The 26,877-nt window shown below is 42.4% G+C and overlaps 1 protein-coding gene across 2 annotated transcripts; it reads right to left on the reverse strand.

The window, feature by feature from the left end:
- Positions 1–517: 517 nt before the first annotated feature.
- Positions 518–25,635, reverse strand: LOC133420292 (L-amino-acid oxidase-like). Of its 2 annotated transcripts, XM_061709952.1 has the most exons (8): positions 25,503–25,606; positions 19,538–19,596; positions 19,139–19,362; positions 5,201–5,313; positions 4,905–5,106; positions 4,628–4,693; positions 4,007–4,143; positions 518–1,721 (listed from the first exon to the last, which is right to left on the reverse strand). In XM_061709952.1, exons 2-8 carry the CDS (start codon positions 19,566–19,568, stop codon positions 926–928), a joined length of 1,569 nt encoding a protein of 522 aa, XP_061565936.1. In that variant the 5' UTR covers positions 19,569–19,596; positions 25,503–25,606; the 3' UTR covers positions 518–925. The 2 variants fall into 2 exon arrangements, with proteins under 2 accessions (XP_061565936.1, XP_061565937.1); XM_061709953.1 differs by lacking the exon at positions 19,538–19,596 and having other exon boundaries at positions 25,503–25,635.
- Between the last annotated feature and the right edge of the window lie 1,242 nt (positions 25,636–26,877).

The raw sequence follows: 26,877 nt of genomic DNA on the forward strand, positions 1-26,877 counted from the left end.
CAGTATACTGTGACTTAATTTTGTGGCTCAGAATTGTGTTTAAGTGCTTCAGTTTTTCTGCATGCCATTGATTATCTCCATAGGCACATCTTATTTTTTTTGTTAAAGGGAGATGTAATGTTTAGCAATGTTGACTGCTAAAGCTTTTATTTTGAAAGTCTATCCTTAACCGGATGTATTGCGCTGCTCTAACAGTCAGTGAGAATTGCAGGTGCGGACTGAGACGTTGGAAATAAACCAAGCTCCCGAGTTCAGCTGAAACTAAGAAGTATCCGTGTGCCGTTATTATATAAGATAAGTTATAATACTTCCCGTGTATAGCTTATCACAACAAAATCGACGCAGAGCCTCGCCGTAGGGTACGGGCCCTGCGTTGGTGTAACGCGGAACCATAAATCAGCCTTGAGCGGCAGCCGACGCGTGTCCATGCGCACCATTCTTTGATTCCACCCCTTCTAAGGTGGTTTTGGCATTTAAAAGTTAAAAAGTCTCATCCTTTATCAGCTGGGGTTGCTTAATGTTGTCACTGCATACTACAGGCTGGGGGTGCACCTGTCAGCGGGGCCAATGGGGGACAGCAGCAGTGATGAGCAAAGGGAGAAATTAAAATGGGGTAATGGAAACAAACGCTAAAGAGGTCAGAATAATATCACCATTATTTAGAGTTGTAAGCAAATTCTTGGATTCTTCATTTCTTTGCAATCCTTTTGAAAATAATTTTGTACTTTGAATTTTGTACTTTGTACTTTGTACTTTTTACTTTGTACTTTGTACTTTTGTACTTAAGTACATTTTACACCATGTGCTTTTGGTACTTTATTATATTTAAGTTGAGGTACTTTTTACTTTTACTTATTTTTGTACTTTTTCCACCTCTGGTTACAACTATATGACATGTTGCCATAGTAACCCCAGACTCAAAACCTCACAGCTCATCTCTGTCTGGACCTCTCACTGACTCCTTTTGCGCCTCTTTACTGATGTTTGCAGCCGCCCTGATGGCAGACTTCATGGACGTCTCGATCCAAGCGTGCGGGAAGGCCGTGTGTTCTCCGGCAAAGTGAACCCCCGGTTCTTTTCGGAAGAGCTCCTTGGTGTATTCCAGGTGTTGGTAGGGTGTGAAAAGAGCGAAGGCACCCATGCTGTAAGGATCTGCACTCCACCTCTTCACCACAACTCCAGTACAGAGAGATTTGATATAATCACCATGGATCAGTGCCAGATCATTTAAAATCAGCTCTTTCACATCTTCATCACTTGCACCTAGGAAGAGGAGGGAGTCATCAGACCAGGTGTAAGAAGCCAGGAGGACACCTATCTTGTCATGTTTTGTGAAATTGTGGCTCGGGTAGTAGATGAAGCGAGTTGGTCGGTCTGTGACGCTCTTTCCTCCGTGGATGCCATCTCTGTCCCAGAACTTCTCGCTGAAGGTGAGAAAGACCTTGGTTGCGCTGTCGTAGTGGACTGATCTCAGAGCTACCATCTTCTTGATGGAAAGAGGTGGCTCAAAGTCTATGAAGAGGGCTGCTTTGGCTGTGGTGGTTACCAGGACAACGTCAGCGGGAAGCTGAGCCACAGTGGACTGATTCAGAAATGTGACCGTGACCCCTTTATCTGAATGCTTTATGTGCTTGACCGTTGCATTTAAGAAGATTTGGCTTGTGAGGTTTTTCGCAAATGCTGTGGGGAGTAGGTCCATTCCACCAGTCACTTCATCATACCTTCAAAAAAAAGAAAGTGATACAATCATGGCATAAATGGGTTTAGTATAGAATCCAGTAAAAGTTTAAGGCTGAATGTATCTACAATTCTTGTATTTCGTCCATGTGTCCACTCCAGACGTTTCCTACAATTTTTAGTGCCTTCGTATGGTTGTGAAGCAACACATCTACGAGGCGGAAGTGATGAATCAACAACCAACACCAACAAACAATTTGTTGAGTTTTTTCTCATCATTAGTTCATTGATTGACTCAATACTGCCCCTGTGACTTCCCGTGGTATTGCTCAAGTTTGTCCGTGTTCATAAGAACCTAAACGAAATAACTGACGAAATCAATGCAGGGTGAAGACGGAAGTCTCGGTTTGTTTCCATATCCACTTCAAACGTGTTATTATAATGAGACAAATGCTCTTTGTGGGAGATTTAGACTGTGCTCAATGTCATTCATGGCAGTTTAGTTAATGGGATTGTACCCTCGAGTTTTAAGCATGTGGTAGTTACACGACTGATTAAGCTCCCTTTCCTCTCTAAGGAATTTCAATACCAAGAGTGCAAAATTCTTGGTCTGAATTTAACCAGGTTCTGAGCTTTTTGGGGTTTATTGGTTTATTGCTCTTTCATACTCTCCTGGAAAGTTGAGTCAGCATTCTGGAGTCCTCCAGAGCACCTTTCACACGCGGAGGGCCTCATGGCTCTATTCTCAGCCCTCTTCTTTTATCAATATACTTGGTTCTGCTTGTATTAGTCCTCCAAAAACATGGAATTTCATTGCACTTTTATCCTGATTAAGGCCAAATGTATATTCCACTGAAGCATGGAAAAGCTTACTCTGCATGGATGTCACTTAATACCTTAGACTTTAATCAAGATAAGACTGAGGTTGTGTTACTTGGGCTGAGTGATATGGTGCATGTCAACTTGGGCTTTTTAAGCACACATTTGAAACCTACAGCGTATGTTTAAAACCAGACATCAACTGTAACTTTAATACACATGTTAGTTTAGAGGTCAAGTCTAGTTTTTTTCACCTCCAGCAGCTGGCCAAGGTTAAGTCTTCTTTCTGGATGTCACTTTGAGATTTGAATCCATGCTATTATCACAACACGTTTAGTTTGTTGTGATGAAATTTACATTAGCGTCAGCCAGAAATCATTTGCTCGATTTCTCTCTGCTGCACAACGTTTAATTGAAGGAAAACAACAGCATTTGGCTCCAAGTTTACCATCACTTCATTGGCTCCCACTTCATTTACGCGTTGATTTAAAACAAATTTGTATTTGTTTTTAAACGTCTCCATGGTCTCGCTCCAAAGTATCAGTCCGACCTGCCTCAGCTGTACACGCCTTCACGCTCTTTCTGACACACTTTCTGATTGAAATCCTCCCTTAAAACTTTTTCGACTTGGCATTTTCACTGCTTTATTTTAGTTTTTTGCTTTTATGTTTATGTTTGTTTAAAATGTTTTAAATTTTTTAAATGTTTTTATCTGAGTACATGTTTGTGTTCAACACTTAGGTCAACTGTGTTATTAAAATGCTTCATAATAAAGTTGAGTTGAGTTGGGATTCATGTGATCGCAGTGTCCGCACCACCTTTGGGCGCAATGCCTTCCGGTTCGCTGCAGCCTCTGATTGGAACACCTTACAAAAAACCATTAAACTTTCTGTTCTCACTTCCATCTCCACCTTCAAACTACATTTTTTATTAAGTACAACCGACTCCTGCACTTTTTTTTATCTTTTTTTACCTTATCTTATCTTTTGTATTGTGTTTTAATTTCTTTTTGTGTATTTATATAACTTAGTTTTTTTCATCTTAGCTCCCTCCCCTTACCCCCCTAGGCTGCATTTGTAAATAAGAAATTTGTTCTTAATTTGCTTGCCTGGTTAAATAAAGGTTAAAAAAAAAAGAAAAAAAAAAGATGGCGCTTGAAATGTTATTCCGGTCATTCAAGGAACAACTGTCCCTTCTTCAAATAAGGGGACAGATATTTCAATGAGATCTTTCTCTGGTTTTACCAAAGAGAAAGGCTCTGAGAGAGTAAAAAGGATTTAGGTTTTTCTAAGAGACCTGAGATTTTGTGACTGAAGTATTTCCCTGGAGATTGATGGCAAAGGAGGAAAGTCAAATCTGAACTCAGTCTTCTCAGAGCTGTATAAGAGAGGTGTTTTTTGGCAACTAGGCCAGTGAGTTTTTTAGCTCTCGGCTGATGAAGGCCTTTAGTCTGTGGAATGAGGCAGTTATCAAAAGGTTTTGTCTATTTTTAACATCTGTCAGCTCTTACGTGTTATGGTCACTAACGTCCGTTTGGTCATAGAGCATCTCCGTCAGGGCTGTGAACATGAGGCTCTGTTCGTTAAGCAGATCTCCAACCATCCTGATGGCTTCTCCACTCAGACCTCCCTCTTCATTCAGATACTCCTGTTAAGATAAACATCCAAATTCATGTAAATGTTTCTGTACTGCATACCAGGGGTGTCCAAAGTTGGTCCTCGAGGGCCACAATCCTGCAGGTTTTAGATTTTTCTGCTTGAACAGACCTGATTCTAATTAAACGTCGTCATCGGCATGTCATCAGGGTCTGCACAAGTCTAATAATGACACAGTCATTTGTATCACGGTGTGGTGAAGCAAAGAAACATCTAAAATGTGCAGGACCACGGGGAACGGAATTGAAGACCAGGGATCTAGATAACTCTAGTTTGTGATGTATGTTTAGGTGGTCTGTAATCAGGATTTTTGTAAATCTGTAAAGGGTTATCATCACAGGTACCTCAAAGAACCATGCAGCACATGGAAACCCAACATGAAATCCTAGGATAATGCTGAGCAAAGTTTCTGGAGGAAGAAATGTGGCTTCATTTCACAGTTTCACAGAATTTTAACAGATCACGTTGAATCTTACCTGCACAGAGTAGTGATCAAACTTTTTTATCGCTTTGCAGCCATGAATCCTAATTTCATGTACTACCTACAAAAAAAGAGGATTTGAACTGGTGTCATTTAAAGTCAAAGCACAAATAGATACACTTAAACTTGGTACAAAACACAAAGAGACACACGAAAAAAGGTTTTGATCTCCAGATGTAGATTTGTCATCCATGATGGTTTTATGCAGGGCCAATATTTATGTACTCATAAATTAAAATAAAAAAAAAACACAAGTTTATTAAAATATTTACCTTCTGTAGAGCCTGTTGGAGAAGTTCATCTGCTGATCTATGCCTCTCATTTCCTCTTAGGTTGTACTGCAGCAAATCCGGGTGTTGTTTTCCTTTTAGCGTCTTGAGTTTCTGTCCGTTCACCAGGTAAAACGTTTGGTTGTCGTTCATGATGAATTTATTGAGCTTCAAGCCCAGCTTGTGAATATACCAGTGGAGAATCCTGGAGAGAGATGTCACTTCGTCACTTTGTGGAGTCCCTTGGTTTTATTTTTTATCTTTTAAATAAGCAGCAAATCTTTATTTTATAAACCCACTTGTGAAAACTTGGGATCCTCATGGCCCCCAGCTCAGCATACCAGCCCTCTTCTTCATTCCTGTAGGTGTCCACCCGTCCTCCAACTCGTCCACTGGCCTCCAGGATAGTTACCTTAACAAAATGGAAGAAACTGCAGAACACACTCGACGCAGCATCACGTTTGAGGAGGTAAATGTTAACATACATACAACATACAATAGGCTTTACCAGGGGGGGACAGGGGCGGGCAGTGCCCCCCCACGGACATGCTCTGCCCACCCAAAGAAAACTGGATGTAGTGTTGACGGCAGTCTGGGCACGCATGTGATATCATAAATCTATTACTGTGTATGCAGTGGCGCAAAAAGTGGGTACTATGCACTAAGCGACAGCCGGGAATTATTTGGAGTGTGCTTTTTCAGTATTTGACAGCGTATATGTGTAATTTATATGGTTAATAACAGCAGCACGTTACTGATTAGGCGCCCCTCAGCTCCTTCACCTCCTCTCCTCTCGTCCTCCCACCTCTCCTCCCCGACACACTGCGCGCCCCCGCGAGCACGCGCAGGAGCGCGAGTGTTTGAATTGACAGTTAACGTTATGGAGAAGCAGAAAAAAAGCTGTCGGGGACACAAACCCGAAAATGGAAGAGGGAGAATGAGGAAAATTTTATGGGGATGAAACAAAGCATTTCAAAGTAGTTGAAAGACAGAAGGTGGGTTATAGCCCTGTATCAAGAGGAGGCTTGTAAAAAGGCTATACATAGGTTAGCTGAAGCTAGTTACTACTAGTAAAACGACAGGTTACTGTTGTCTTGTTGATCAGTATTTACAACAGATCATGACAAGAAAAATAAATGAACCTGTTTGTGGTTGTGCGTGTGTGTGTGTATGTGTGTGTGTGTGTGTGTGTGTGTGTGTGTGTGTGTGTGTGTGTGTGTGTGTGTGTGTGTGTGTGTGTGTGTGTGTGCGTGTGTGTTCGGGGGGGGGGGGGGGGGGGGGTGGTCGGGGGTGCTTGGGCTCTTCACTTTTATACCTCAAATACAGCATTTCTTTACCAGTAATTTATGTGTCCACTAGAGGGCAGATAAGTAATTTTAATGCAGTAATTTATATGTCCACTAGAGGTCAAATAAATGCATTTAAATGCTGTAACTTATATGTCCACTACAGGGCAAATAAATGCATTTAAATGCAGTAATTTATATGTCCAGTAGAGGGCAAATACATTCCTTAAAATGCAGTACTTTATGTGTCCATTAGAGGGCAAATAAATGCAGTTTAATGCAGTACCTTATGTGTCCACTAGAGGGCAAATAAATGCATTTAAGTGCAGTTACTTATATGTCCACTAGAGGGCAAATAAATTAATTTAAATGCAGAAATGTATGTGTCCAGTAGAGGGCAAATAAATGCATTTAAATGCAGTAACTTATATGTCCAGTAGAGGGCAAATAAATGCATTTAAATGCAGTAATTTATGTGTCCACTAGGGGGCAAATAAATACATCTTAATGCAGTAACTTATATGTCCACTAGAGGGCAAATAAATGCATTTAAATGCAGTAATGTATGTGTCCACTAGGGGGCAAATAAATACATCTTAATGCAGTAACTTATATGTCCACTGGAGGGCAAATAAATTCATTTAAATGCAGTAATTTATGTGTTCACTAGAGGGCAAATAAATGCATTTAAATGCAGTAACTTATATGTCCACTAGAGGGAAAATAAATGCATTTAAATGCAGTAATTTATGTGTTCACTAGAGGGCAAATAAATACATTTAAATGCAGTAATTTATGTGTCCACTATTGGGCAAATAAATACATTTAAATGCAGTAACTTATGTGTCCACTAGAGCAGTGATTCTTAACCATAGGGCCGCGGCCCACACTTGGGCCGCGAGCGCCATCTAGTGGGCCGTGAAAGAAAATCAGTTTTGTACGTGTGGGCCGCGAGGGCCGCGGGACTGCATAGCAACTCCCGACCAAATGAGGAGAAGAAGACCCTCAGCTAGCTGTACGTGTAATAGTAAGAGAAATGGTGTGTATTTATAGAGAAATCCTTCATTTTGCACAGAGTATGTTTAGATCCGCCAGGATCAGGGATCGATTACTTGGGTCTGCGCCCAGAGCGAGCGAGCGCGGCGTGATCATTTATCCTGACGCGTCCCCGCGGCCGGGGAGGTCGGTGCCGCTCGGGCTCACCAATGAGCACCTTCACATGTGCATGAGATTCTGACACCATCCAGACCAGATTTAAAGTCCTGTCAGGAGAAATTAGAGCTCAGGGGCCTCATTTAAAATGGAGTGCGTAGGATTCATACTAAAAGTGGACGTACTCTCAAAAGCCGAAAATTCCGTGCGCAAAAAAAAATCCGGATCAATAAAACCATGTGCACGCAGACTTCCACGCAGTCCAGCTGGAAGGTTGCGTAGCTGAATCCGCCTCCTATCACGCCCAGAAATGCATATGGATGAGCCTGCTGAGCATGCGCAGTGGCTTCCTGCAGCCTGTTTGGCGCAGATCCATGGTTTGGCGTCAGAATAAATGAGAAGTAGCAGCCACCGTGACACTGACTTTCACGGAGACCTAGATATGATGTGGAGGACAGGAAAACCCCATTATTTGGTGGTCACAGTAAAAGTTAGAATAAGTATATAAATAGTAGGCTATACAATAAAATAAAGCGAGTGAGTGGCAGCACGCCGTTGCTGCGCTGAACGCCGTGAGTTCCCCGGCGCAACAGGGGGACACACGTCCCCCCGTCTTTTCAAAATCATGTATTTGTCCCCCCCCACTTTTTACAGTTTAAAAACTAACGGTAGGATCAGTAAATCATCAAGACATCAAGGGGGAGCGGGGGCCCGGCGGCCCCCGCTCCCCCTCCTCCCTCCCGTCTCTCCTCAGAGCTGCTCTAGGCTGATTTATGGTTCCGCGTTACACCAACGCAGAGCCTACGGCGTAGGGTACGCGGCGACGCGCACCATACGTCGGACCCTACGGCGTAGGCTCTGCGTTGGTGTGACGCAGAACCATAATTCCGGCTGTAACAACATGAGCGCACGTACCCGTGCATGACAGGCAAACACACACGGGGAGAAGAGACTATTTCTTTAATTTTTAATTTTTTTTTTTAAACTTCATCCTTATGAACGCAATTGTTATATAGTCCAACTTTCCTTATTTTAATCAGAACACAGAGTAGTGGGCTCAGAGCGGCAGCCCCCCCCCCCCCCCGCCGCCGCTCCCTGCTCCGTTATCAGCACTATTTTATTATAAGTCTGATATGTTGTGACATGTGATGACATTATTAAGAGTATGACATGAATTTGGCTTCATTTCACCACCTCACAGCCTGCCCCGTGTCTTAAGTAAATCCTTACGGGAGGGTCCGAGTTGCCGTAAAGATACGCAGATTTTTCGGTTAGTTTTTTCTTTTTAGATCCGAGACTTTGCGTAGAAGGTGGCTTCCGCAACTTTCAGGCGCTTTTTCTGCGCAAGCAAGCTTTATAGATGAGGCCCCAGTTCTCTCACTGAACGACAGAAAGTGGGGACATAAGATTAAGGGGAAGAAATAAAAACTGCAAAACTGTTCAATTGTTAAGATGTGTTTATATTCATTTATTATAAAAATGTGTTGAGACAATTAACAAAGAAAAGGGGAAATTCAAACTGCTGGTAAAGAAATAAAATAAGATAGCATTTGGAAAATAAAATAAAATCTATTTTATTTTTAAGAGAAAAAAATATGTGTAATTGAAGTTACACATGTTAATGGGCAAATATGTACTTTTTTAATATAACAGTCAGATGCAGATGTTGATACAACTATGAGGCTACTTGAATGTATGTATATATATATATATATATATATATATATATATATATATATATATATATATATATATATATATATATATATATATATATATATATTAGGGGTGTAACGATACACTAATCTCACGATACGGTACGATACACGATATTGAGGTCACGATAACGATACGATACGATATAGCAGTATTCTTTTAACAACCTTGAATGAGGTAGTCATGAGGAAATTGTCTTTTATTTGAAAGACACAAAATACAAAATAATGCTGTGCGTTTGCCCTATTGTTCCAGTTTGTAATGCTTTATAACTGTTTAAGTTTTAAAGAGAAAGCCAGGCCAACCATTTTCCACAAACTGAACTAAAAGTAAATGTCAGGTTTGCATTATGCATCTTCAGTTTCATACAAGTAAAAATATTTTGCCACAAACTGAATAGTTTCTCTCATGTATGATTTGACTTTTTTCTTTTCCAGAGATTTAACAACTAAAATTAAATAAATAACAGTAAATAAATACATTTTTACATGATAAAAAAGATTGATTCATGCTCACCTTATAAGTGTAAGAGGAGATTTATTTTTGTTAAGAAGGTTATTTTGTTAATTCAGGGTTCATTATTTTATAAATATATTCTTTATATTCTGTAAATCAGGGACTATAATGACACTAGTCAGTTTATCTGTAGTGATTAGTCTGTTTTAGATTGGGCGGAGTGATACGCCACAGTACGGCACTAGGTGCTGTGTTGATGTTCTAAAATCCTACACTGTTGAGTGGACATTGAAGTACACTGGAACTTAGCAGAAGTTGTCCCGTGTTTATCCTACTCACCACCCCAAAAAGGTTTAATTTAATAAGGTAAGGCTTAACTCTACACCAGACTTACATAAGTAAAGGTTCAGACCTCAAAACGGGACTGCAAAATGGGACTAGTTTCTTCTGAGCGGAGGAAGATTTTGGTCCGCGCGGTCCGGTCGCGGTCGGATGCGCGTTACTAGTCAACACAATAGATTAATATTAATAATCCAATATCGCGATACAGTTTGTCACCTCCACGACACGTATTGTGACATTTTTGTATCGCGAAATTTCGTGGCACGATATATTGTTACACCCCTAATATATATATATATATATATATATATATATTATATATATATATATATATATATATATATATATATATATATATATATATATATATATATATATATATATATATATATATATTTATTTATACATACATTCAATTTATTATGATGTTCTGGACCTTCGCTTGAGTAAATTTTCTCTAAATGGACCTCTTAAAGTTGAATACCCCTGCTATACAGTGTTAATATTTAACGGGCCCCGGGCCACTCTGTACTGAAAAAATTGGGCCCCAAGGTCAGAAAGGTTAAGAACCCCTGCACTAGAGGGCAAATAAATACATCTTAATGCAGTAACTTATATGTGTCCACTAGAGGGCAACTAAATGCATTTAAATGCAGTAACTTATATGTCAAGTAGAGGGCAAATACACACATTTAACTTCAGTAACTTATATGTCCAGTAGAGGGAAACTAAATGCATTTAAAGGAGCCGTCTGTAAGAAATGGCCAAAACTGGTACTGCAGTCACTTTCAAAATATTGTTGAGCGGCGTGTACCCTCCCCCTCCTCCCCCCGACCAGAGGTTGCCAGGTAGGCTGCAGAATGCAGCAGGAACGTAGGCTGCCATGGCTGCCATAATTAGAGCCGAGCTGGCAACCCGGATGCAGAAACAATACTGACTTGGTGATTGGGAGATAGGTGGAGGGTGGAGCTTCAGAAACAATACTGACTTGGTGATTGGGAGATAGGTGGAGGGTGGAGCTTCAGGCCAAAACAAAAAATGACAACATAAACATCAGTTGAGGGCTGCAACTCCTCTTTTTAAACTGGAATATCCTGGCTTGAGTGCTGTTGTCAGTGACATAAGCATTTGAAATGAACATGATTTTTAAATGTCTGTTGACATATCGGGGTCATTTTATGATTCGTTTTATTATTGCTCTAACATACAGCTCCTTTAAATGCAGTAACTTACTTCACTTTTATACCTCAAATAGAGCATTTCTTTACCAGTAATGTATGTGTCCACTAGAGGGCAAATAAGTAATTTTAATACAGTAATTTATGTGTCCACTACAGGGCAAATAATAATTTTAATGCAGGAACTTATATGTCCACTAGAGGTCAAATAAATGCATTTAAATGCTGTAACTTATATGTCCACTAGAGGGCAAATAAATGCATTTAAATGCAGTAATTTATATGTCAAGTAGAGGGCAAATACATTCATTAAAATGCAGTAATTTATGTGTCCATTTGAGGGCAAATACATTCATTAAAATGCAGTAATTTATGTGTCCACTTGAGGGCAAATAATTGCAGTTTAATGCAGTACCTTATGTGTCCACTAGAGGGCAAATAAATGCATTTAAATGCAGTAACTTATATGTCCAGTAGAGGGCAAATACATGCATTTTAATACAATAACTTATATGTCCAATAGAGGGCAAATACATGCATTTTAATACAATAACTTATATGTCCACTAGAGGGCAAATAAATGCATTTAAATGCAGTAATTTATGTGTCCACTAGAGGGCAAATAAATACATCTTAATGCAGTAACCTATATGTCCACTAGAGAGCAAATAAATTAATTTAAATGCAGTAATTTATGTGTTCACTAGAGGGCAAATAAATGCATTTAAATGCAGTAACTTATATATCCAGTAGAGGGCAAATACACGCATTTAAATGCAGTAACTTATATGTCCACTAGAGGGAAAATAAATGCACTTAAATGCAGTAATTTATGTGTCCACTAGAGGGCAAATAAATACATTTAAATGCAGTAATTTATGTGTCCACTATAGGGCAAATAAATACATTTAAATGCAGTAATTTATGTGTCCACTATAGGGCAAATAAATACATTTAAATGCAGTACCTTATGTGTCCAATAGAGGGCAAATAAATGTATTTAAGTGCAGTAACTTATATGTCCACTAGAGGGCAAATAAATGCATTTAAATGCAGTAACTTATATGTCCAGTAGAGGGCAAATACACGCATTTAAATGCAGTAACTTATATGTCCACTAGATGGAAAATAAATGCATTTAAGTGCAGTAATTTATATGTCCACTAGAGGGCAAATAAATGCATTTAAATGCAGTAACTTATATGTCCAGTAGAGGGCAAATACACGCATTTAAATGCAGTAACTTATATGTCCACTAGATGGAAAATAAATGCATTTAAGTGCAGTAATTTATGTGTCCACTAGAGGGCAAATAAATGCATTTAAATGCAGTAACTTATATGTCCAGTAGAGGGCAAATACACGCATTTAAATGCAGTAACTTATATGTCCACTAGATGGAAAATAAATGCATTTAAGTGCAGTAATTTATGTGTCCACTAGAGGGCAAATAAATGCATTTAAATGCAGTAGCTTATATGTCCAGTAGAGGGCAAATAAATGCATTTAAATGCAGTAACTTATATGTCCACTAGAGGGCAAATAAATGCATTTAAATGCAGTAATTAATGTGTCCACTAGAGGGCAAATAAATACATTTAAATGCAGTAATTTATGTGTCCACTAGAGGGGAAATAAATACATCTTAATGCAGTAATTTATGTGTTCACTAGAGGGCAAATAAATACATTTAAATGGAGTAATTTATGTGTCCACTAGAGGGCAAATAAATGCATTTAAATGCAGTAACTTATGTGTCCACTAGAGGGGAAATAAATACATCTTAATGCAGTAATTTATGTGTCCACTAGAGGGGAAATAAATACATCTTAATGCAGTAATTGATGTGTTCACTAGAGGGCAAATAAATGCATTTAAATGCAGTAGCTTATATGTCCAGTAGAGGGCAAATAAATGCATTTAAATGCAGTAACTTATATGTCCACTAGAGGGCAAATAAGTGCATTTAAATGCAGTAATTTATGTGTCCACTAGAGGGCAAATAAATGCATTTAAATGCAGTAACTTATGTGTCCACTAGAGGGGAAATAAATACATCTTAATGCAGTATTTTATGTGTCCACTAGAGGGGACATAAATACATCTTAATGCAGTAATGTATGTGTTCACTAGAGGGCAAATAAATGCATTTAAATGCAGTAATCTATATGTCCACTAGAGGGCAAATAAATTCATTTAAATGCAGTAATGTATGTGTCCACTAGAGGGCAAACAAATTCATTTAAATGCAGTAATTTATGTGTCCACTAGAGGGCAAATAAATACATTTAAATGCAGTAATTAATGTGTCCACTAGAGGGCAAATAAATACATTTAAATGCAGTAATTTATGTGTCCACGAGAGGGCAAATAAATACATTTAAATGCTGTAACTTATATGTCCTGGCCTTAAGACATCTACATGCAAGTCATACAAGCGCTTCCACTGAACGTGCACAAGGGTGCGAGGTCCCGTTCATCGCTGCTTGCAGATTTAATTTGAAAATACATTCTTTAAAAATCCGACAATGTGCGGGTGGCCTGGGTTCCGGGTTCTTCCTTGTCGCCTCTGGTCTCGCAGGTGGGCGGGGTTGCCTCCCCTCCCTCCCCCACTATAGATACACTTCAGGTAGAGCTTTGACAGGATTATTACACACACACACACACACACACACACACACACACACACACACACACACACACACACACACACACACACACACACACACACACACACACACACACATACATCCACACAGCCACATATATATACACTCACGTACACACACACACACACTTTTTTTTGCTTATGGTAGTCCATCGTGTCCGATGATGACTTCTACTTCTTCTGTTGGTGGGTTCTGAGGTGACTGAAAAGTCCAATGCGAGAGCCACATGTTCTATTGCAGTGGGGGCATGTGAGGTTAGTGTTTGTTGTGCTGGTCTTGGCTGCAGGGACTATCTTCCTCTTCTGGCGTTTCCTTTCTCTCGCTGCACTCCTCTCCTCTTCAAAACGTTGAAGCCCAGAAAGGCAGAGTTGCCTCCAGAGAGGACGATCCAAGGCAGACCTTTCCAGCTGTGTGTGCTGTATTCCACACTTCTTGAGTGTTGTCTTGAGCTGGTCCTTGTATCTCCGCTTTTGCCCTCCTGCAGATCGTTGGCCATGATGCAGTTGACCGTACAGCAATCGGCGTGGGAGTCTGTCATCTGGCATTCTGATGGTGTGGCCAGCCCATCGTAATTGGTATTGGAGAAATGTGGCCTCCATGCTCTTGGTACCAGTTCTGCTCAGCACTTCTGTGTGTGGTACGCGATCACACCATGTGAGCCCAAGGATGCGTTGGAGACACTTGATGTGGAAGTTCTCCAGCTGTTGTACATGTCGGCGATACAGGGTCCAGGCTTCACAGCCGTCCAGGAGTGTGGAGACACAAATGGCTTGGTAGACTGCTACTTTGGTGTGAATGTTGAGGTCTTTGTTCATATACACCCTCTTACGGAGTCTACCAAAGGAGGCTGAGGCAGATCTTATTCGGTTTTGAACATCATTGTCCATGCTGCAGTTTTCGGATAGGATGCTCCCAAGGTATTTAAAGTCTGGAACTACTGCAAGAGGCTTGTCATCGATGTTAAAAACAGGTGATGGTGGTCGAGTTGGGGGAGGGGAGTTCCGCTGGCAGAGTACCTCCGTCTTCACAGTGTTCACAGTGAGACCTAGTCTGCTATAGGCCTTTACAGCAGCTGTTAATGTTGCCTGCAGAGCCTCCGATGTATGTGCCACGAAGGCACAATCGTCTGCATACTGTAGCTCCACTATGTTGACAGTTTTGACCTTGGTAGCAGCCTGCAGCCTTCTGATGTTAAATAGGTTCCCGTCCAACCTGTAGTCCACCAACACACCACTGCTTCCTTCAACCTCCTTGTGCAGCAGCCAGGTGATGCACATGAGGAAGATGTTGAATAGTACTGGTGCAAGTACACATCCTTGCCTAACACCAGTGCATACCTTGAAAGGCCTTGACTCCTGTCCTCCTGTTGTCACCTGAGCCATCATCCCCTTGTGAAAACTTTGCAGGATGTTTACAAACTTCTTCGGGCAACCAACCCTGAGAAGGATCGCCCAGAGCAGGTCTCTGTTGACCGTATCAAAAGCCTTCGATAGATCCACAAAAGCCATGTGTTGGTCTTGGTGTTGCTCTCTACACTTCTCTTGTAGTTGGCGAGTTGTAAAAATCATGTCCACAGTGCTGCGGTTTTTCCTGAAGCCACATTGAGACTCGGGCAAAAGGTGTTCCGTTATGCTCCTTATGAGTCTTGACAGCATCACTTTGGCAAGGACCTTGCCAGCGACAGACAGGAGGGATATTCCCCTACTATTGCCGCAGACAGACTTCTCACCTTTCCCTTTGTATATGGTCACAACATTTGCGTCCCGCCATTGTTGGGGGACCGCTCCATGCTTCCATACGCCAGCGATGTAGTGGGAGATTGCTCTGGTGAAGAAATAGCCTCCCTGTTTGAGGATCTCTGCAGGGATGCCATCAGGGCCAGGGGTCTTGTTGTTCTTCAGTGACCTAACTGCAGCCCGGACTTCAGAGAAGGTTGGTGTTTGGTCCAGTTCTTCAATGGTTGGGTAGCTGGGCAGCTCATCCAGCACTGCCAGATCTGGAGTGGCAGGTTGGTTTAAGAGTGTCTGGAAGTGTTCAGCCCATCTATCCACAACTTGCTTCTGGTCCTTTATGAGCGTTGAGCCATCAGCAGACTTCACGGGAGAGAGAGAGGAGTTCCTGGGGCCATGGATGGTTTTTACAGCATTATAAAAGTTGTGCATGTCGTTCTTCACTGCAAAATGTTCGATTTCTTGAGCCTTGTCAGTCCACCAGTCATTCTTCAGTTTCCGTAGAACGGACTGCACCTCTTTCCTAGATGTTCTCCACTGCTGCTTTAGCCGGCCAGATGTAGGGTTGTTCAAGACTGCATTATGTGCCTTGTGCATGGTGTCCAGTATGCTTTTGATTGATTCTGAGTTTTCATCGAACCAGTCCTGATGCCTCCTCCGGCGGTAACCAATAGACTCAGCTGCGGCCTCGTAAAGCTTCGAGCTCAGACGGGTCCAGCTGTCATCCATACTGCCTTCAGGGGTCAGGAAGGAGTCGATTTCCTGCAGCTTCCCTGCAATGGAAGATCGCAGGCTGTTCCGGGCCTCGGCTTCTTCAAGTCGGGCACAGTCCAACCTCTTCTTGCCAGCTTTACGGAGACGAACAGGGGGTCGTACTGTCACTCGCAGCTTGGAGATGATCATGCGGTGATCAGTCCAGCAGTCAGCACCTCGCATTGCACGGGTGATATGCACGTCCTTGATGTCCTTACGCCTCACGATGATGTAATCCAGCAGATGCCATTGCTTGGAGCGTGGGTGCATCCAGGAAGCCTTGTATTTATTTTTTTGTTGGAAGATTGTGTTGGTGACTGTCAGGTCATGCTCTGCACAGAGACTGAGTAATCTCATGCCATTGCCGTTGACCTTCCCGATGCCATGCCTCCCAATCACTCCTTTCCATATGAGGTGGTTTTTCCCTACCCTGGCATTAAAATCACCAAGCAGAAGGATTTTGTCACTGCTGGGGATGCGCTGTAGGGCCTCATCTAGTTCCTGGTAGAAGCTGTCCTTTGCCTCATTCTCAGATGGTAGAGTTGGCGCATATGCGCTGAGAAGAGTCGCAAAGCGTTGTTTTGCCAGGGGAATATGGACAGACATAAGTCTTTCACTTATGCCGGTAGGTGTTTCAGTGAGACTGGGTAGCAGGCTGTTTTTTATGGCAAGACCGACACCATGGTGATGCGGACCTCCTGTAGGGTATCCCTTCCAGAAAAAGGTATATCCCTGGCCCTCTTCGATCAGGGATCCCTCGTCCAGAAGTCTGGTCTCACTCAAGGCAGCGATGTCAATGCCATAGCGTCTGAGCTCAGAGGCAACAAGCGCAGTCCTTCTCTGTGGCCTGTCAGGTTTGTTGTCCAGAAGGGTTCTGATATTCCATGTAGCCAATTTCAGGGGAACTTTTTTCTTTATTGTTTTTCGACCGCAGTGTTGGAATGTCCCGGTAGGTGCGGTATCCTACCCGGGAAGTGTAGAGTGGGCAATGTTTAGGCCACCTTTTCTAGGCCTTCCCCCAGACTTGGGGTGAGCAGTGTGGCTCCTAAATAGGGCTGCTCAGACATACAGGGGTCTGCAGAAATCAGCTGCCACTCAGATCCCAGCTGATAGCGACCATTATAGCCCTGTATCACTGACGTGCAGGCATCTAACTAGAGGCTCCCAGTTTCATCCTAACCTGCCCCCGTCATCAGATATCCTGGCGCCGCCAGACTTTGAGTTCAGAATCCATTGCTGTTCTGGATCCACCAGGTCAGAAGTAGAGACCTGTGCAATGATTTGTTTAGAGTGCCACTGGGGATGCACAATTCCCAGTCGCACTGTCTTCACCACAGAGAGATGGGACCTAGTGGCAAGGGGGAAAACCCAGGACAACCAGCACCTCTCCATGACTGCAGGAAGCTGCCGGAACCCCTGTCTGTCGTGGCCCGCCTATGTGTGCCTCCGTCACAGTGCTTTTCTCTCAGGGTGTGCTCCCCTAGCCTTTGTATTCCTGGACTTACCCACAAGGCAGCGGGTCGATCCCCTACCTTTTAGCCTGGAGTCGCGAGACTCCAGTTACCGTGTGCTGCCACGAGGAGGCAAGGGAGGGGTCTTGGTGAAGGAGAGGCTATGTACTGATCTCGGGAGGCTTACGCACTCGGCTCCCTTTACCCAGACTGGGTTGGTCAGCGGCAGGAACTAAGGGAGGGTGGTCACATGCATCCCTACATGCAACGTCTCTCTAGCATGCTGCACTAGACGCATCACTACACCCTGCGAGCCAAGCCCGCCAACACACACACACACACACACACACACACACACATATACATACATACATACGTACATGCATACATACACACACATAGCCACACATATACATACACATAGCCACACATATATATACACTTACACACACACACACACACATAGCCACACATACATATACACGCTCGCACACACACACACACACACACACACACACACACACACACACACACACACACACACACACACACACACACACACACACACAGCCACTCAGACATATACATATACACACGGAACATACAAACACATAGCCACACATACACATAAACACACAGCCACACAGATATATACATACACACACATATACACACACACACACACACACACACACACACACACACACACACACACACACACACACACACACACACACACACACACACACACACACAGACATATGTATACATACACACACACACACATAGACATATACATTGGCTTGTTCACCTGCATGCTTGCTCTGTAGTTTTTGGGGTTAGTTAGTCGCAGTAGCTTAGCTCAGATTTTGATTGGATCTCGAGATTTGGGACGATTGCTGCTCATGTTTTGGTCGGCTCCGTGTCGGTTTCGTGTTTCGTTTGTGGTTTTTGTTGCAGATTTCCAGTGCTCGACGTGAAGCCTCCATGTGTTCTTGCTTCCCGGTTTAGCAGCAGATGCCCCCCCACCCCCCAAAAAAAAACTCACCTGGTTTGTATGTGTGTGTATGCGTATGTATGTGTATATATATGTATATATATTAAATATAGTAAAAATGCACATATATATGCCTTAGGTTTTTACCAGCATGGTATTAACCATTAATATGTGTGCAGACAAGGTAAAGAAAAAAGAAGAAAAAAAAATCCGACAATGTGATTTTATGGATTTTTTTTTTTCATTCTGTTCTCATAGTTGAAGTGAACCTATGATGAAAATTACAGGCCTTTCTCATTTTTTTAAGTGGAAGAACTTGCACAGTTGGTGTCTGACTACTTTTTTGCCCCACTTTGTATAGATAGATAGATAGATAGATAGATAGATAGATAGATAGATAGATAGATAGATAGATAGATAGATAGATAGATAGATAGATAGATAGATAGATAGATAGATATTATATATTATACTGTTTTCATGATTATTATTATTGTGTCCAGCTACCTGATGTCCTGCATCTTTCAGTAAGTTTCCCGCTGTGAGTCCTGCCATCCCGGCTCCAACGATGACGACATGATGAGGGCTGGTTATGTGTGGGAGGCCGTTTTTAGCTGTCAGCAGCAGCTCCTTGTAGTCTGCGTCCTCCAAACAGTGACGGAGGATGGGAATCACTCCGTCAGAAGTGAGGCTGTGCTTCAGAGCGAGCAGCAGCAGCAAGCCCAATGTAACTGCAAGCACAAAATATTTTTGGGAGATTAAAAAGCGGTTTGACAGCTGGGACCCGAAAACACTGACTGGGCTCTGGAGTTTTACCACACAGCTGCGCTGGTTTATGGCGTTGTTGCAATATTATTATTTCACAATTTCATCACCACATTCTGGAGTCAATTACAAACTACTCACGCGAATGCCTTTTAACTGCAGGCAGATCCATTATAGTCAAGTTTGCCTTTTTCTCTCTTCTGAGAATAAAGAGAAATACATGTCAGAAACACAGAAGGTCCTGGCTGTATTTTTTTTATTTAGAGTTTAGAGTCTGTGTCAGCAGGTTACCTGCTGGAGAATCAATAAACATCAATAAGATTTCTATGTTGCACATTTGTTCTGTATAATAATAATAATAATTAAAGCTGCAAGCAGCAATGAACGGGCCCTCGCACTCACGGCCACCGCCCCCCATAAGTATCAGAAATGACACCACCCACGACTTCCTATGTCAAACCATTCAAAAGATATAGCAGAAAAAAGGGACAACCAATCAGAAGAGGGGGCGGGGCTAATTCAGGCCAATGAAGGTCAAGGACTCCATACAGAATCTGATGACACCACCCACGACTCTCTATGTCAAACCATTCCAAAGTTATAGCAGAAAATCGGGACAACCAATCAGAAGAAGGGGCGGGGCTAATTAAGGCCAACGAAGCTTAAGGACTCATTACAGAGTCCCATGACACCACCCACGACTTCCTATGTCAAACCATTCAAAAGTTATAGCAGAAAAAAGGGACAGCCAATCAGAAGAAGGGGCGGGGCTAATTTAAGCCAATGAAGGTCAAGGGCTCCATAAAGAATCTGATGACACCACCCACGACTCTCTATGTCAAACCATTCCAAAGTTATAGCAGAAAATCGGGACAACCAATCAGAAGAAGGGGCGGGGCTAATTAAGGCTAACGAAGCTTGAGGACTCATTAAAGAGTCCCATGACACCACCCACGACTTCCTATGTCAAACAATTAAAATGTTATAGCAGAAAAAAGGGACAACCAATGACAAGAAGGGGCGGGGCTAATTCAGGCCAATGAAGGTCAAGGACTCCATACAGAATCTTATGACACCACCCAGGACTCTCTATGTCAAACCATTCCAAAGTTATAGCAGAAAATCGGGACAACCAATCAGAAGAAGGGGCGGGGCTAATTAAGGCCAACGAAGCTTAAGAACTCATTACAGAGTCCCATGATACCACCCATGACTTCCTATGTCAAACCATTCAAAAGTTATAGTAGAAAAAAGGGACAACCAATCAGAAGAAGGGGCGGGGCTAATTAAGGCCAACGAAGCTTAAGGACTCATTACAGAGTCCCATGACACCACCCACAACTCTCTATGTCAAACCATTCAAAAGTTATGGCAGAGAAAAGTATTCTAGGGGGCGCTGTTGAGCCGTTAGGCCACGCCCATTAATGCAAACCATGAAATATCAAATTTATCGCCAGGCCTGGCTTGCATGCAAAATTTGGTGACTTTTGGAGAACTATCAAATATGGACCAATCACACGAAGGGGGGGCGCGCCTTTTGGCGTCTAGCGTCGCCACGGTAAGACTTTTGAAAGAGAAAAGTAATGCGTGGTGTCGCAGGATGTAGACGCACATTTTGATGTATAACACACCTGGGTGCACGTTGCGGTTCGGGCTGAATTAACTGCCGAATGAATGGCATAAATTTCGCCAAAATGACACAATTTATTCAAAATGGCCGACATCCTGTTCGGTTTCGGCCATGGCTCCAAGAGACTTTTCTTTAAGTTGTGCCATGATACAGGTGTGTAGCGATTTTCGTGCATGTACGTCAAACCGTATTGTGGGGCTTGAGGTACAAAGTTTTCCGGGGGGCGCTGTTGAGCCATTTTGCCACGGCCATTAATGCAAACCATGAAATATCAAATTTATCGCCAGGCCTGGCTTGCATGCCAAATTTGGTGCCTTTTGGGGAACTATCAAATATGGACCAATCAGATGAAGGGGGGGTGCGCTTGTTGGCGTCTAGCGTCGCCACGGTAACACTTTTGAAAGAGAAAAGTAATGCGTGTAGTCGCAGGATGGAGACGCACATTTTGATGTATAACACATCTGGGTTCACGATACGGTTCGGGCTGAATTAATTCTCGAAGGAATGGCATATATTGCTCCAAAATTACGCGATTAATTCAGAATGTTCAAAATGGCCGACTTCCTGTTAGGTTTCGGCCATGGCGCCAAGAGACTTTTCTTTTAGTTGCGACATGATACAGGTGTGTACCGATTTTCGTTCATGTACGTCAAACCGTATTATGGGGCTTGAGGCACAAAGTTTTTTCTGTCGAACCAATCAGATGAAGGGTGGGTGCGCTTTTTGGCGTCTAGCGCCACCACGGTAACGCTTTTGAAAGAGAAAAGTAATGCGTGTTGTCGCAGGATGGAGACGCACATTTTGATGTATAACACACTTGGGGGCACGTTACGGTTCGGGCTGAATTAACTTTCGAAGGAATGGCATAAATTTCGCCAAAATGACACGACTAATTCAAAATGGCCGACTTCCTGTTCGGTTTAGGGCATGACGCCAAGAGACTTTTCTTTCAGTTGTGCCATGATACAGGTGTGTACCGATTTTCGTGCATGTACGTCAAACCGTATCGTGGGGCTTGAGGCACAAAGTTTTCAAGGGGGCGCTGTTGAGCCATTTTGCCACGCCCATTAATCCAAACCATGAAATATCAAATTTATCACCAGGCCTGGCTTGCATGCCAAATTTGGTGCCTTTTGGGGAACTATCAAATATGGACCAATCAGATGAAGGGGGGGTGCGCTTGTTGGCGTCTAGCGTCGCCACGGTAACACTTTTGAAAGAGAAAAGTAATGCGTGTAGTCGCAGGATGGAGACGCACATTTTGATGTATAACACATCTGGGTTCACGATACGGTTCGGGCTGAATTAATTCTCGAAGGAATGGCATATATTGCTCCAAAATTACGCGATTAATTCAGAATGTTCAAAATGGCCGACTTCCTGTTAGGTTTCGGCCATGGCGCCAAGAGACTTTTCTTTTAGTTGCGACATGATACAGGTGTGTACCGATTTTCGTTCATGTACGTCAAACCGTATTATGGGGCTTGAGGCACAAAGTTTTTTCTGTCGAACCAATCAGATGAAGGGTGGGTGCGCTTTTTGGCGTCTAGCGCCGCCACGGTAACGCTTTTGAAAGAGAAAAGTAATGCGTGTTGTCGCAGGATGGAGACGCACATTTTGATGTATAACACACTTGGGGGCACGTTACGGTTCGGGCTGAATTAACTTTCGAAGGAATGGCATAAATTTCGCCAAAATGACACGACTAATTCAAAATGGCCGACTTCCTGTTCGGTTTAGGGCATGACGCCAAGAGACTTTTCTTTCAGTTGTGCCATGATACAGGTGTGTACCGATTTTCGTGCATGTACGTCAAACCGTATCGTGGGGCTTGAGGCACAAAGTTTTCAAGGGGGCGCTGTTGAGCCATTTTGCCACGCCCATTAATGTAAACCATTAAATATCAAATTTTTCGCCAGGCCTGACTTGCATGCAAAATTTGGTGACTTTTTGGGCACGTTTAGGGGGGCAAAAAGGCCCTCCTTTCGTCAGAAGAAAAAAGAAAGAAAAAAAAAAAAAAAAAAAATTCCTACAGATACAATAGGGCCTTCGCACTGAAGGTGCTCGGGCCCTAATAATAATAATAATAATAATAATAATAATAATAATAATAATAATAATAATAATAATAATAATAATAATAATAACTAGAAAATTTCTGGAAATTTTGATATGGGCATGCCCTACCGCCCATTCGTTCCCTCTCACCGCTTTGGTTTGGGGCTGTAGTGGTTGTGTTCGGGGTGGCTCTATGTCAGTTTGAGGTGTTTTTACGCTTGTATTTCATTCATTCCTGTGCTCCCAATAGTTATTAATGGGGCGCGCTTTTTGGCATCTAGCGTTGCCACGGTAACGCTTTTGACTGAGAATAGTAATGCCCATCGAGGCAAGATGGAGACGCATCTAACGATGTATGCCATGTATGGGTGCACGTTCCGGTTCAGGCTATGTTAACGGATAGGTTTTTTTTTTCACCGTGGTACAAAACCCCATCCGAATGAATGGGGCCATTTGGCCTGGATTTTGACATAAAATTTCCTTAAATAACAGCTTCATGAAATTTTAGTATGTTGAAGTCCACAGCGTGCCGAGTCGGGGGACATTTGTACGATGTCTCTACGATAACCTGTTGCCTAGCAACAAGCGTCCAAATTCAAACAGAAATAAAAAAGAAAATGAAAGGTCAATATCGCGAAAACTGTAGTAATTAGCATAATGAGGTTGTAGGGTCTGTTAGTGCCAATCGGGCCGAGTGTTTGAAAGTTTCAACGATGTCTCTACGATAAAGTTCGGCTGAGCAATAAGCGTCCGAATTTTCGGCTTTTTTTTTTGCTTTTTGGCGTCTAGCGTTGCCACGGTAACACTTTTTACTGAGAAAAGTAATGCCCATCGAGGAACAATGGAGACGCATCCAACGATGTATGCCATGTATGGGTTCATGTTCCGGTTCAGGCTAGGTTAACGGATAGGTTTTTTTTTCACCATGGTACAAAACTCCATCCGAATGAATGGGGCCATGTGGCCTGGATTTTGACATAAAATTTCCTTAAATCCCAGCTTCATGAAATTTGAGTATGTTGAAGTCCACAGCGTGCCGAGTCGGGAAACATTTGTACGATGTCTCTACGATAATCTGTTGCCTAGCAACAAGCGTCCAAAGTCAAACGGAAAAAAAAAAAAAAATGAAAGGTCAATATCACAAAAACTGTAATACTTGGCATAATAAGGTTGTACGGTCGGTTAGGGACAATCGGGCTGAGTGTTTGAAAGTTTGAACGATGTCTCTACGATAAAGTTCGGCCGAGCAATAAGCGTCGGAATTTTCGCCTTTTTTTTTGCTTTTTGGCAACTAGCGTTGCCACGGTAACCCCTATTACGGAGAAAAGTAATGCCCATCGAGGCATGATGTAGACGCATCCAACGATGTATGCCATGCATAGGTGCACGTTACGGTTCGGGCCGCATTAACGGTCGAAAAAAAGTGCGGAATAAGAATAAGAAAAGGGAAACCTGTTCTAGATACTAATATATCGCCTTCATTTTCATGTTTTTCCTCGTTTTTCCGGCCGTGTTTTAGTTTTTGGGGATTTTTTTTTTCCACATCCGAGCCGGGTCATGCTGTACACCCGCTGGTGCGCAGTGGGACTTTTGCGACTTTAGCTTGTTAGCAAAATGCTAGCAACATTGCCCTTTGGGCCATTCTGGACGATTGCAATATGGTCATGCCACTACTTGGCATGCCCATAATAATAATAATAATAATGCGCCAAGAGACTTTTCTTTAAGTTGTGACATGATACAGGTGTGTACCGATTTTCGTGCATGTACGTCAAATTGTATTGTGGGGCTTGAGGCACAAAGTTTTCTAGGGGGCGCTGTTGAGCCATTAGGCCACGCCCATTAATGCAAACCATGAAATATCAAATTCTTCGCTAGGCCTGGCTTGCGTGCAAAATTTGGTGACTTTTGGGGCACGTTTAGGGGGGTAAAAAGGCCCTCATTTCGTCGGAAAAATAAAAACAAGAAAAAAAAAAATTCCTACATATACAATAGTGCATTCGCACTGTAAGTGCTCGGGCCCTAATAATAATAATAATAATAATAATAATAATAATAATAATAATAATAATAATAATACATTTTATTTATAGAGCGCTTTTAAAAGATGTCAAAGATGCTTCACAGACACAAAGATAAAACATTGAGATCAAGAAAATTAAAACCACAGGATAGAAAAAAGATAAGAGATAAGATAAACAATACAAAACAAATCACACATTAAAAGCTGTTTTGAAGAGGTGAGTTTTGAGATGCGATTTGAAGGTGGGTAAGTCTGTGCATTTGCGGATGTGAGCGAGGAGAGAGTTATGATGTTAGTGAACCGATTTTTTTAAAGAATTGTTCATTTTGCACTTTAAATCTGCAACAACTTGCAGATTTATAGTGTCTAAACAAGAATGGAGAACCAAATCCTACCGTCTGAAGATGTCGATGTGCAGGAACGCAGAATCCCAACTGGTCGACAACGAACGCTCCACCTCTGATAGAGGGAGCTGCTGGAGGTTATGAAGGTGACAGTGGTTGCTGTTAAAGAAGCTTACTCATGCACTTACTCGGAATTGTTGAGAAAGCCGTTTGTTTGCGTTGGTGCGGAGGCATTCCCACGTTCACACCCCTTCCAATGAAACCAGTGTGGAGGTGAGAAAGTTCCTGGATTTGTTTTCTACTCAGGCCAAGCTTATATTCATTTGAGTATTTCTGCAAAAACAATTTTGGACTCTTTTGACCTAAACCTTCTTACCAAGTCGAACCTCAGACCCAGGGAGAATAATATTGGTTCAGTTCTGGTGATGGAAGACTGGACCAGCTCCAAACCTTCACTAGGATCCTGGAGGGAGTTTGGCCCAGCAGCAGGGGTTTAGGCAAGGCAAAGCAAGGCAATTTTATTTGTATAGCGCAGTTCAACACAAGGTAATTCAAAGTGCTTTACATCAACATTAAAAGCGGCAAGACATAATTAAACAGTAAATAAACAAATACAATGATAAGGAAAAAGGTAAAATGATAAAAAGCACAAGTTGAGTAAACAGTAATGTTTTTAGGTCTGATTTAAAGGAGCTGACAGTTGGAGCAGACCTCAGGTCTACAGGAAGTTTGTTCCACCGGTGAGGAGCAGAATAACTGAACGCTGCCTCACCTTGCTTGGTTCTGGTTCTTGGGAACCACAACAAACCAGATCCAGATGAACCTCAGGGGTCTGGGAGCATCATAGGAACTAACAGATCAGTCCAGTTTCCTGGTGTAATATAGTCCAGTTTCCTGGTGTAATAAGGTCCAGTTTCCTGGTGTTTGTAAAGACTCTGGTGGCAGCGTTCTGTGGCTGCCTGATAGATTTCTTGTTCAGGCCTGTAAAGATGCCATTGCAATAATCCAACCTGCTGAAAATGAATGCATGAATAAGTTTTCCCATGACTTGTTTAGACAGAAACCACTTAATTCTAGCAATGTTTTTCAGGTGGTAATAGGCAGATTTAGATGGCTGCTCAAGTTCAGGTCTGAGTCAATAATTACACCCAGATTTCTGGCTTGATTTGTATCTGTCAATGACATGGAGCCAAGGTGAGCGCTGATCTTTTCCCTTTCATTTTTAGGGCCAAAAATGATCACCTCTGTCTTTTCTGCATTTAGTTTAGTGTGGTTTGCGCTCCGGTGCAGGGGAAGCTGAGAAGTGACAGTCCAGGTGACTGCAGCAGCAGAGACTCCACCAACTGCATTTATTCTGTTCATCACCATCTCCCTTTTTAAGCCGTAGTATCTGGATCCAGACAGCACCGGGACTCAAGGCTGACAT

Source organism: Cololabis saira, chromosome 20, assembly GCF_033807715.1.
Source record: "Cololabis saira isolate AMF1-May2022 chromosome 20, fColSai1.1, whole genome shotgun sequence".
Lineage (NCBI taxonomy): Eukaryota > Metazoa > Chordata > Actinopteri > Beloniformes > Belonidae > Cololabis > Cololabis saira.